This window comes from Mytilus californianus, unplaced genomic scaffold, assembly GCF_021869535.1.
Source record: "Mytilus californianus isolate M0D057914Y unplaced genomic scaffold, xbMytCali1.0.p SCAF_3, whole genome shotgun sequence".
Lineage (NCBI taxonomy): Eukaryota > Metazoa > Mollusca > Bivalvia > Mytilida > Mytilidae > Mytilus > Mytilus californianus.
This window is the reverse complement of record NW_026262679.1, coordinates 42,849,060-42,862,735: the sequence shown is the minus strand read 5'-3', so window position 1 is coordinate 42,862,735 and position 13,676 is coordinate 42,849,060. Positions and strand designations below refer to the sequence as shown.

Below are 13,676 nucleotides of genomic sequence, written 5' to 3'. Positions count from 1 at the left end.
TATCAGAATTCTGCTATACAGTGTTCTCAACTCTGAGGGAGGCATTTCGGAAGAAGTAAAGCAATGGTATGTATTCCTTACATTCTAAATGGGAAGAGTAGATTTATAGTCGCCAATGAAGCAGTAGTAATTTTCGGAATTACTCAATTATTATTACTGAGAATTTAATACATTTTGTACCTACATCTCTCTTTACAAATATAGAGTCAATAGTAACCTAGTTAGTCAAATTATTTATATGATATTTTTATCATTTGAAGAACAAACATTGCTTTGTATAGATTTATAAATAATGCAACAAATATGTCATAAGAAACATGGAAACTTACAAATTGATCAGTTTCACTGAGTCATCTTTATTAACATTTGTAGAACTGGTAGCTGAAAAAGAAATAGAATAGTAAGAGCTTTTGTTTCATGATAGGAACATGCACTAAAATAGCCCTAATATGTTACATGTTCTTTGTTATAAGCTTGTAATAAAACTGAAAGCTATGGGTAAAACAAGCAAAGAAGCACGTCATATTATAATAGTTAATAAAACATTATGCAAAAGGGATGAAGCTACAAAATGTTCCTCATCTACTAATGTTTAGCTAGAATTAATATAGTTTAGTCTATTAAAAGAACAATGAAAATTTCAATCAACCTGTACTGACCTCTTGAGGAGTATTGACAGGGGTAATTAATACCACCAAATACCACTAGTAAATATTGGGGTTGTATTTACTTCCCAACTTTGTTTATATGGTTGCAAAGATTCTGAAAAAGGTTAATTAGCATGTAGTGAGGGGTTAAAGAGGATATACAAAATGGGTACCCACAAGAAAAAGTCCATGATTTGCTAAGAAAACTTCAAAAATATGGATGGTCAAGCAAAAATGAAGGCTGGGTCACACAAACAAAAAACTCAAGACTATTGAATTCTTGTATACCTGCCTCTCTCTGAATATTATGTCTTTCAATCTGGCTCCTCATCCATACTTCCTTTTGGTATTTTTCTAACTCTGTTTCTTCCATAATATTTATGTGCTTAGACCTGAATTCTTTTTGTTAATTTACATGACTTACGTCTGGAATACACAAAAAAATCAGATAAATAACATAGTAACCATTATCAAAGTCTCATGTATGTATGGTTTTTTCCTTTTCGCCAAAAAAAGTCTACCACCTATAGCTATGACCATACAAACCCTCCACCCTGTTCTTTCAGTCTCCCTCATGATGGTCACACATTTCAATATAAATCCTATAGAAATAGTCTATTTCATTTTCTTCCTATGATGTTTTCATAATACCAGTATTTGCCTTTTGTTTTGCTTGGTTTTTTTTTAGATGGTTTGTGTGCGTCATGATAATGGGGTGGTGTCATGGGTGTTGTAATCATAAACAATATATATCCCCTCTCATATTTTTCTTGGTACCTTATTTTATTAACTACTTAATCTGGAAAACTAGATATATATTATAGGGAAACAATTCATTTACATCATTGAAAATTTATGATTTTTTAAAGATTGATAATTTAAAAAGAACAAACTTGTATCTTTTTTTAGTTTTTCCTGATTCAACTTTGAGTTGTCTCCCATTTATCAGGTTAGATAAAAATAGAAATGGGGATTTCCACACATATCTTCATGGTGGAATAACATGTACAGAAACTGCAATAATTTCCAGTGATAAACACATCACCAATGATATATATGTGGTAATTTTACTAATTTACTCTTTTTTCTTTTATTTTAAATGCAGAGATCTGTAAATTGAAAGACACATTGTGTTAAAAGTGAAGTGAAAGTACATTGTTTTACTAAAGATTATTTAAAAGTGAATGTAACATTTTCAGATCTTCACACATGGCCAACAAAAATAGGAACCATATCAGCTATGACCTTACAAAACCTCCACCCCATTCCTTCCTTCTTTTTTTTGCCCCTTAAAATTATCACATGATTTTCTCTTTTACTAATTGTTACAGTCATTGCTAAAGTATCTAAGGATACCCTAGCTAAACCTAGATAGGTATTTGGTAAACTAAAAGTTGAAGAGTAATGTCATAGCAAAAGGCATACATGATTCTACCAAGTTTCAGGAAGGCCTGATTAAAAGTTACAAGAAAAATGCTTTGAAAATTTCATACATGGTCATTATGTGAAAGAATACATTATTCAGTAAACAGAAAGTTGATGAGCAATGTATCTAAAAATGCATCTAATAGTATAGCACGTTCACATACATGTACATGAGGTTTGATAGCAAAAAAGCTGTAATTGGAGGTTCTTGAGAAAAATGCTACCAAATTATTAAGGGATAGATAGACGGACAGACCGAAGGACAGACAGATAAAAACAGGATACCTTCCACCTTTGGAACAGGGGTATCATTGTCATTTAATTTTTTTTTAAATTAACACAATGATATAAATATATAAAAAATAAAATGCTCCGCTGGGGCGCAGCTTGATACGACCGCAGAGGTCGAACCCTGAACAGTTGGGGCAAGTATGGACACAACATTCAAGCTTGATACAGCACTGAATTTGGATTGTAATTAAATATTTGACACAGCATAGGTTTCTCACACAGAATGAAAGTGGTCTAAGAACTTAAAAATTTTTAATTTACCTATTCAAACCATATCATTATTATTTGCTTTTATATATAAATCAGAAATAACCAATTTAAAATGGAAAATTTTAAAGAAAAAAACATACATGTGATGGACTGTGAAACTCAGATCAGGAGATTGGGAAATTTTGGTCAGGAGATTAGGACTCATATCAGGAGGTTTTTAATCGACATAAATTTTGTCGTAAATGTAACCATGTGCTGTAAAAATTGTCTTTTAAAGTGTGTTTTCTTCAAGTTTCAATCCGAATGTATTATGTATTATGTTTATAGTACCCTTGTACTTATAAAGTTTCTTTATCTTTATATTCTACATGTTCAATCTAACATTCTTTTATTATTTTAGTATGTTCTTTAAATTTTTCAATTCATATCTTTTATATGATTATTCTATAGGACAGACATTGCAATCAAATCATTTGTTTACCTATCTGCATTTGCATTTGAATAATCAGAAACTCATTTTGAATTTGATACAAGGGTCATAGTTTTTATATTATTCAATTTAAGCCTTGAAAGAAAGTATAGAACCCTCAAATAATTTTCAAATTATTATTTTTTTATTTGTCCTAAGACATTTAATATCATTTAATTACCATCCTTTTATGATTATTTGTTCAATTTATATTTTATTTATATTCTTTTAAAAATTTACATTATTTAAAGGAAAGTAATTTAAAACAGGATAAATCAAGGGAAGTAACCTAATAAATACACAAAGTTTTTATTACACAACGGCAGTTAGCCTGAGGTAAAAATCGTTGATTACCTGTATGTTTGACACCCAAGCTGACAAGTGAAGCCATATAATTATGCATGTTAATTGATTTACAGGTAAAATAGAACTTCAGGTGATGTCAGTTACACCAGATGTCTGAGATGATATGTTGGGCAGAAATTTTTCATTCCTGAAAAATTTCATACACGGGATTTTTTTCTCTTCAATGCGAGGTCGGGAGGAGACCCCTGAAAACGGGATTATTGTACTCCCGTCGGGACGTTCACATGTATGAAAAAAGGAAAAAAAAATCCCCCCCCAATTTTTTTGAACCCCCTTATGATTCATCACCCCAAACTCAATCCCAGCTTTCCCTTTGTGGTATGGTACCTTGCAGTACAATTTCAGAGAGATCCATACACTTGAACACAAGTTATTGTCAGGAAAATAGAAAAATGCTTGTTTTTTGGCCCCTTTAAAGGGGCCCCAAATTCCTAAACGTTTAGGGCAATTACCCCCAAACTCAAACCCAGCTTTCCCTTTGTGATATGGAACCTTGCAGTACAATTTCATAAAGATCCATACACTTACACACAAGTTATTGTCCTGAAACTAGAAAAATGCTTGTTTTTTGCCCTTTTATGGACCCTAATTACTAAAATTTTAAGGGAATTACCCCCAAAATCAATCCCAGCCTTCCCTTTGTGGTATGGTACCTTGCAGTACAATTTCAGAGAGATCCATACATTTGAACACAAGTTATTGTCTGGAAACTAGAAAAATGCTTATTTTTGGCCCCTTATTCCTAAACTTTTTTTGGGCAATTACCCCCAAACTCAAGTCCAGCTTTCCCTTTGTGATATGAAACCTTGTAGTACAATTTCATAAAGATCCATACACTTACACACAAGTTATTGTCATGAAACTAGAAAAATGCTTGTTTTTCGCCCCTTTTTGGCCCCTAATTCCTAAAATTTGGAGGCAATTACCCCCAAAATCAATCCCAGCATTCCTTTTGTGATATGGAACCTTGTGATACAATGTCAGAGAGATCCATACACTTACACACAAGTTATTGTCATGAAACTAGAAAAATGCTTGTTTTTTGCCCCTTTTTGGCCCCTAATTCCTAAAATTTGGAGGCAATTACCCCCAAAATCAATCCCAGCATTCCCTTTGTGATATGGAACCTTGTGGTACAATGTCAGAGAGATCCATACACTTACACACAAGTTATGTCTGGAAGTTACAAAAATGCTTATTTTTGGCCCCTTTTTGGCCCCTAATTCCTTAACTGTGGGTACCATAACCCCCAAAATCAATCCCCACCTTACTTTTGTGGTATTGAACCTTATGGTAAAATTTCATTGAGATCCATTCACTAAAACTAAAGTTAGAGTGCGAAAACTAATGGGTCTTCGGACGACGACGACGCCAACGTCATACCAATATACGACCACAAAAATTTTTTTGCGGTCGTATAAAAATCGATAATAGTATTTCTGTGTTGAGTCAACATGATTTTGCCAACATATATTCGTGACTCAATACACCAGTTTCAAGTTTAACTGCGCATGTCTTATCTAATTAGCCAAACTATGAAATCACGCGATAATTCCCGAGAGTTTATCAACTGGGGGCTAACGGTTGATGTGACCATGCAGACTTGAAAAAACAATCATCTGATTAAGTGTTTGTGTTTTCATGTCAAGCAACATGAGCATCATTTGAATCAAAATATAAAAAATTATATTGACAAGACAACTTCATTAACAATGACACATTAAAAGATTTTAAAACGGACTACTGCTGTGTTGTTGGTTGCAGTAATATACGATCTGATATGCCGCCTTGCTTTAATTGTACCTTTTATTGTCACAAATTCACGCTGTGGTCGTTCGCTTAACGAGAAGAATAAATTAGATAAATAAGCGGGGCTCACTTCATATACATAATATTAGGTCATAAATTAAGAAGTTAATTAACACTTTGGAATTTTGGGTCCTCAATGCTCTTCAACTTTGTACTTGTTTGGCTTTATAACTATTTTGATCTGAGCGTCACTGATGAGTCTTATGTAGACGAAACGCGTGTATGGCGTATTAAATTATAATCCTGGTACCTTTGATAACTATTTACACCACTGGGTCGATGCCACTGCTGGTGGACGTTTCGTCCCCGAGGGTATCACCAGCCCAGTAGTCAGCACTTCGGTGTTGACATGAATATCAATTATATGGTCATTTTTATAAATTTCCTGTTACAAAACTTTGAATTTTTCGAAAAACTAAGGATTTTCTTATCCCAGGAATAGATTACCTTAGCCGTATTTGGCACAACTTTTTGGAATTTTGGGTCCTCAATGCTCTTCAACTTTGTACTTGTTTGGCTTTATAACTATTTTGATCTGAGCGTCACTGATGAGTCTTATGTAGACAAAACGCGCGTATGGCGTATTAAATTATAATCCTGGTACCTTTGATAACAATAAGCCATGTGGAATCCTCGTTTTACCTTGTACAATCTCACTAGGTGACAATTGATAAAAACGTATCCTTTTCTATACATAAAGTTACTGAAAAAGGGCGACCATTTGATTAATTTATTCAACTTTTGTACACAATTATTTCCTGCATTTTGTGTTGCGGATTATTCTTTTTCATCCTGCCTTGGTCATAATTATTCATTTTTAACTCCAACTAGAATATTAATTTTCTAAAATACCCCTCCCCTGAAAATCAAATGGTCATCCCTAAAACATGTTTAAAGTGTTAACCCTGGTACCTAATTTACACTGAGATATCATGGCCAGTACGGTTAATGCCACTGGGAATATTTTAATAATTTAGGAGGGGGGTCATTCAGCAATTTGGTCTAATTTAATGGCAAAGTGTGGTAAATACAGGATATTCAATAACTTTTAATGGCATGAAAAATGATAAAGTTGAAAATATGTAGAAAATTACTTTGGCCGCTGGCACTGAACATCTGCATAGACAAAGTCCATCATGTACATAGCTTAGAAATTAAAATGGTATTGAATGCATTGTTTTATAGTCTGATGTTTGAAAATTGAAGATAAATTTCACGCAAAAGTCACCATAACAGTAACCCTGTTTTTGTTTAAAAGAAAATCAAAAGTTCGAATCTATGACACTAAACCTATATGTAACCATTTACATGCATGTCACAAGAAGATGTAAAAAAATATTTAAGAAAAAATGCTATTTGATACTGGAACAGAACTGAAATTAAATGTATTTCTGATGTTGAGGTTGTTTTCTTTTTATCAAAATATTTTTCTCTTTTCACGAAAAATCAAACTGACATACAGCAATGTATATAGCGCAGTAAGCAAAAGAAAGCAATTACAAGATTAATACTTTTTTATAACCATTTCACTCATAAACACAACTGTTATGAACTCTTTACAGCCACTTATTTTCTCGTTTAAATTGTTTTGTGTCGGGACCTTTTAGAGCTCACTATTTGGTAAGGATTTTCTCATTGTCGAGAGCTGTATGGTGACATATGGTTGCTTTCATCTGTCATTTGGCTCTGGTGGATAGTTGTCTCGTTTGAAATCATACCACATCTTTTTATTTTAATTTTATGTTATTCTCTGTATAAACGTTCAAACTATTTATTCTGAATATATAAAATAAACGATTATTAATATCTTAAAATTAAATATTCTCCAGCATACACCATGAAGAGAGAGAGATGTGTATTATCGGTTGATTTATTATTGTGTTGCTAAATATCAGAGTCAATTTGATGTCGCCCCCTGTCACGTATGATATCGTTAATTATCGTGGGATTTAAACCCAAACGCGCATAGGATTTTGAGATCAGCGTTGATAAGTCGCTTATGTGAAATTGGTCTATTAAAATACTTAAATATGGGTATCAAAAAATGATCAATAAAATCAATAACATATCATGATATCTTTTGATTAAGTCAAAAGATTTTTTAAGATGCATGATTATTTGAAAATCAATGACTATTTTGCCTATCCTGATCAACATAAAAAACATTTGCTTGTATGGATAAAACAGCCTACATTTATATATCAACATAAAATTTTACTTTGATCACTGAGGATCTGTTTTAGCATTTACAAAGTTTATTATCATCCATATATTATTTTTTTAGAAATCATGGACAGAGAAGACCGTAGACGATTCTTTGTCATTGGGTCTGTGTTCCTAGAAGTTGTTACTCCTGTGTTAAGACGTCAACTAGAGAACAACTATACTAAAGCTGGATTTAGTTGTCTGCACGATTTCCTAAACAACCAACCAGTAGTTCACACCTTATTCCATTTAAATCACAGATATACATGGTATTGCTGTGTTGATAGCCCAAACTGTATTGCCAGACAACAACTTCCACTGTACAACTACCAATGGAAACTGTTGTATACAGAAAATCCTGGACCAGGTAATCACCACTGTCACTGTAAATATACAGCTAAACCTGTCAAACTTGATGAACTTGATATCACCTTGATGGGACTTATCCTTGTCAACTGCTTCACCTTGAGACCAGCTGAAGAGCAGGCAGTCAGGTCTCTCAGGCAATACAAGAATGATTATCTTAGCCATAACACAAATTGTGGCATAACTGAGCCAAAGTACAATTCACTGTGGCCAGATCTTACATATCATGTCCTTCAGCTTGACCCCACCAGAAAGAGTGACCTTGAAGATATGAAGAACAGACCTCTTGATGAACAACTTTGTAAACAATACTACATACACCTTTTAGATGTCAACAAGAGATTTGAAGAGGTAGTTTAAATTATGCATTAGTTGAATTTCAATAAAATATTAATTGTAAAAACTGACACTGCTTCTGATGGTCCAGTAAATGGATATTTGGTCCCTTTATTGGCATTTATCTACAACTTCACTTATCATGCTAATAGAAGCTCAAGATATTAACCAGGATTGTTGGTCCTATAATCATGATAATGTACTGAGAGTGAGAGCTTTCCTATAAACATAACACACAATGGACATGATGGAAAGCTTAAGGAATTCAATGTGCATCTAACTTCTGCTGCTCGCAGAATAATGTTTGCCTTAAACGTAAGGATTAAACACATTCATCTTTAGTTATGGGGATGTGGGGCAGCATTGTGTTTCTTTAAATAAATTGATTTCAAATTATTTAAGTCTGTCCTGAGAAAACAAAAACATGCTGTACCACCACAAAATTATTTGATATGAATGAATACCCAAAGGTTTTCAGCGGCTCTACAGTTTCACTGTCAATATTTCCTTTAAAAACTTTCAGATTGGTGATTCGCTTCAAGAGATGAATACTTCTGTACAAGGGATAAGCACAAGTGTACATGGGATAAATACATCTTTACAAGGAATAGGGTGGAATCTTCATGGCCTAGAAAGTTCAGTACAAGGAGGAAACACTGTCCTACAAGGCCTAGAAAGATCAGTTCAAGAAGGAAACACGACCCTTCAGGAAATGAACTCATCTATCCAGACAATAAATTCAGCTATACAGGGAATACCTTTGATGAATGATGCAATACAGGTAAGATTAATATATGTAAAGTATAACCATGATAACAAAAGTGGACATGCTGAAATGTCTGGCCTGCTTTTCTACTGTGGATTCATTTATTTTTGTGGGTATTAATTTTCGTGGATTGAGGAAAACTTGCATTTTCTTGGATATTAGATTTCGTGGTTTTGCCAATCTCTGCATACAAAGCCTATAGAAAATTTGTAATTCGTTGAACATTTGAATTCGTGGTTCACCTGTACCCAGGAAATAGACGAAAATTGGTATCCAACGAATAATAATGAATCCACAGTAGCTATAGTAAAATAACAAAAAGACTGTCAGAACTCCAAGGAAAATTCAAAACAGAAAGTCCATTATCAAATGCAATGACTAAAAAAAATATTTTTTACTTTAATGATCTTACAAAAAATGTAGACATACATGTAAGACTGCTATAATGTTATTTTGCATATATATTTTCTATTTCCAACGTACATAGATCTTGTAACAAAATTGTCAGAACTCATTCAACACTTTGCTGGTATCAACGCTTAATTTAAACACCATAAAAATGACATGAAATGTAGGTGTAAGGGTGCTTACAATGCAATTTTTAATATAAATTCCATTATAAAGAGACATTTCTCCCATAAAAATAAGACAAATACTGGGTCTGGACCTGCTTTCCTGCATGCAATTGATTGAGGTACATGTAATATTTATACTGGAGCATAACTTAATTATTCCCTTTCACTATTGCCAAGAGAACTTTTACAAAAATTTTCCTTGTACAATGAGTGTTGTAAAATTTCTCAAACTATCGGCAAACAGACAGTGGCTACATGCAGATTTAAAAATTGCTTACTCAATTGAACTAAACATTATCAAGCTGTAGACCAAATACTTACTCATTCCCTTGAATAGCAGCCAAGAAACCTTTGACAAATATTTTCCTTGTACAATGAATGCTGTAAAATTTCAAACTATAGGCAAACAGGACTTAGATGGACAGCAATGTCAAAATTGCTTACTCACAACGACTCAACATTATAAAGCTGGAGACCAGATTTAAAATCATTCCCTTTCCTGTTTTCTTTCGGAAGGATTGACAGATGGACTCAAGCAGTTACCAGACATGTTTCTGTCTTCATTGAAATTGTTTAAAATCGCAGTATAATAATAATTACAGTGTATTGACTTGTCATTATAGGCATAATAAGGATATAACAATTCAGGACGAAATGGGGGAATTCTCACATTACCCCCTATTATGTCAAGTCAATTCACAATTATTTTCTAAGTTGATGGTGATTAAAAGACATAACAATTTTTAATGAATAATAATAGCAGCTTTTCAACCAAATTTGTTTGTCCTTTTATTTCAGAAACTTGTCTACTATGCTGAAAAAGGATTAACTTGTACATGTCAAAGACAAAATCCTGATATTCAAAGTAAGTGTTGTCACACATGTTATTTCTAGATGTTATAATGGTTATCAAATACCAATATGTTTAATAAAAAGAGATTCCAAAATGTAAAATGGCTACCTTTTTTAAGGGCTCAGTGTGTAAAAAGTAACTAGTATGATTTATAAATCAGTGATTAAAATATCAATATTACAAATGTATTAAGTCATTTTATTTTTATTTTTAAATAGAGACTATTCATACTTCATACATTTACATTCTAACTTGACAACTGGTATAATAAATCAGTGGTCAGTTTTATCTTTGTTTTATATTACATGTAGTAACATTGCACGTACATCATAGCTCTTCAATACATCCATTACATTCTTTAATAACCTTTTTAAAAATGAACAATTAAATTCACTTAAAACTAAAAAAAGCCATAAATGTATTGATTAAAAATCTATTGTCAAGAGTTCAAACAAATTAATTCATTCCATGTATATAGGACAAGAAAGAAAATTCTACAAATGTTTGTCAATTATATACAATACAATAAAATTATTATATTGCCAGTTACTTAAAAGACACACCAAACCTATAATTACAAATAAATTACTATAATGATTATTGTTGATTCTTGATGATTGTTAATAACAGTCTTCTACCACCCCCATCAAATCATTATTTACAAAAATAAAGATTACAGTGATATAGGTTCCTTCTTATTTATCCCCTTTAATGATGACATGTACCCTGTGATAGAAAAGGTTTTGACTTGTATAAAAATACCTGATTTAGTTACTGTATGATTTTAATATTGTACACTGAACACATTTTCATTCATTTTTTTTAAAGGCCAAGAAAGAAAATCCTACAAACTAGGACAAGATATCTTCTACCAACATCATCAATTCACTTTAGAATCTACAAGTTCATTCAATAAGAACAAAGCTGTGATAACAGATGTTGGACAAGTGGCCTATATGCATTGGGATAATTTATCAATAGAGATTTATAATACAGATGGTTCACATGTTAGTACAATACCACTACAGGGTCAGCCATGGGATATTACTGTAGTTAACAACTCTACAGTAGCTGTTACACTGCCTCTCTGTTACAGTATAGACATATGTGACATAAACAATAAACAGAGAGTGAAATCAATACAATTATCTACATCATGCTTTGGCATCACAACTATAAACAGCAAGTTAGTAGTAGGCTGTAAAGGAAGATTGTTGATCATAGATCCTCAGACAGAGAAGGTGGAGAAGACCATTGATACTGGTGGTTATCCTATCAGACTGTGTGGTTCTGGTGATGGTATATTTTACACAGATGGTAATTATTACCTGCACCATTACAGTCACTCTAATAACAAGATTTCCAAACGAAAGTTACCATCAAAGCCCTGTGATGTGACCATACTACAAGATGGCAGTGTGTATGTGTTATGCGAGGATGGATCAGTACAACATGTGTCATCTGATGGAAAGAAGTATACACAAGTTACTACAAAAGGACTAACATCACTGGAATACCCATCTAAAAAAATAAGTTATAATCCAGTACAAAGGAAACTGGTCATTTCAGCTTTGAACTCAATTACAGTATTTCAACAATACTAAGAAATACAATATGTACATGTATATGCACTCAAATTCAATTTATTTCAAAAACACATTGTACATGTGGGAAGATCTTGAACATGATCCAGTAAGAGTTGTCTTTCATTTCAGGCGTTTATGTGATTATTAATACATTAAATGTGGATTCTTTACAGAATAAATCTAAGTATTAAATGAAGTTTTATTTTTACAAAACTAATACAGATGAGTACATGTTATTGTAAACTTTTATGATTTTATTAAGTGTATGATTATATGAAATATTTTAATGAGACAGTTACCCAAGTGCAAAAAAAACCAACAAGAAATCATCACAGATAAAAATTAGCCTCTCAACAATATGCAAATATCTATATAGGTCATGTAGGTTACAAGTTTAATTGTCAGGCTAAATTAGTTTAACAGATACTATCACAGACTCTGACATTAAAATATATTAAAGACTCAAAGATATGTTTATTATCAGATTACAAAATACAGTGAAAACAAATAAAAGATACAGAAGATGTGATTGTCTTAATATTAATGAAAATAAAAAAAAGGAGATGCAGTATGATTGCAAATGAGACAACTATCCACCAAAGTTGAAATAAAGTGGAAGTAAGCAATAATAGGCAACCATACAGCCTTCACCAATGAGAAAAACCCATACAGTATAGTCGGCTCTGTCATGAAAAGTATGAAGCAATTCAACTGAGAAACAGCCTAATTTATAACAAAACATTATACAAAAAAACCCAAATATGACAGATGTCTCCTGGCTTGGGACAGGCACATAAAAAATGTGGCGGTGTTAAACATGTTTGTGAGCCCTTAACCCTCCCCCTAACCAGGGACAGTGGTGTAGCACAACATAAGAAGAACAAACTATGAAAATCAGTTGGAAAAGGCTTAACTCATCAGATCCATACAAAGAAAAACATCAAACAAAAACAGAGCCTCCAATGGTATATTGTATGAAACTATGGACAAAAACCAATGATGGTGAAAACAGTCCTGATACATGTGATATGACTGTTTTAAATTTTCGATCTTTACAAAACATAGTTTTCAATAGTAAATTCAGTATAATCATGATAATATAGCTAGTTCATAAATGATGCAAATCTTTGAAAATCAGTAAAGGAGTTAAACATATTTAAGCAAAAAAGAAAGGGAGCTCACGTCAATAGATATGAACTTTTCACAAAAGTTTCATGCAAATTGGTGACATTTTTTTTTGAGTTATTGTCCGAAAACTGGAAAATTCCCCCTTTTTTAATGAATTAAAACCCCAAAACTCAGAAACGGTAAATCCGAAATTTATAAACAACGAAAGGGAGCTCATGTCAATAAATATGAACAATTCACAAAAGTTTCATGCAAATTGGTGAAATTATTTTTGAGTTATTGTCCGAAAACTGGAAAATCCCCCCTTTTTTAATGAATAAAACCCCAAAACTTGGAAATGGTAAATCTGAAATTTATAAAAAAAGAAAGGGAGCTCACGTCAATAGATATAAACAATTCACCCAAGTTTTATGCATATTGGTTAAAGCATTTTTGAATTAATGTCTGACATGTTGACGACGGACGGACAGACGGTCAACGGTATACCATAATACGTCCTGTAAACAGGCGTATAAAAAGAAATTTTCTTCAAATATTTTTTTTTTTTAAAACTTAACCGAAGATTCTATCTACATCATGTACATGTTGACTGCAAAAAATCAACAAAGTTCATTTTATCACAAAAATTTTGAAAATGAAAAAGA

General features: G+C 32.4%; 2 protein-coding genes across 6 annotated transcripts in view; one reads left to right on the top strand and one right to left on the bottom strand.

Moving 5' to 3' along the window:
• The window catches only part of LOC127734618 (centromere protein H-like), a 116,598-nt gene that overhangs the window by 11,933 nt on the left and 90,989 nt on the right, over window positions 1-13,676 (bottom strand). For 2 of the 4 annotated variants that reach the window (XM_052244595.1, XM_052244593.1), the window contains exons 2-3: window positions 936-1,073; window positions 330-381 (exon numbers count right to left, since the gene is read on the bottom strand). In XM_052244595.1, coding sequence (XP_052100555.1) covers window positions 330-381; window positions 936-1,020 — 137 coding nt within the window. In that variant the 5' untranslated portion in view covers window positions 1,021-1,073. Of the gene's footprint in view, window positions 1-329; window positions 382-935; window positions 1,074-1,193; window positions 1,216-1,540; window positions 1,589-13,676 lie in introns of those variants that run through there. The other 2 variants (XM_052244594.1, XM_052244596.1) reach the window with 2 other exon arrangements.
• The window catches only part of LOC127734606 (uncharacterized), a 78,890-nt gene continuing 66,805 nt past the window's right edge, over window positions 1,592-13,676 (top strand). Inside the window, exons 1-5 of one of the 2 annotated variants that reach the window (XM_052244568.1) lie at window positions 1,592-1,708; window positions 7,502-8,139; window positions 8,648-8,905; window positions 10,264-10,330; window positions 11,147-12,096. In XM_052244568.1, the coding sequence (XP_052100528.1) occupies window positions 7,507-8,139; window positions 8,648-8,905; window positions 10,264-10,330; window positions 11,147-11,922 (1,734 nt within the window). In that variant the 5' untranslated portion in view covers window positions 1,592-1,708; window positions 7,502-7,506 and the 3' untranslated portion in view covers window positions 11,923-12,096. Of the gene's footprint in view, window positions 1,709-7,501; window positions 8,140-8,647; window positions 8,906-10,263; window positions 10,331-11,146; window positions 12,097-13,676 lie in introns of those variants that run through there. The other variant, XM_052244566.1, reaches the window with a different exon arrangement.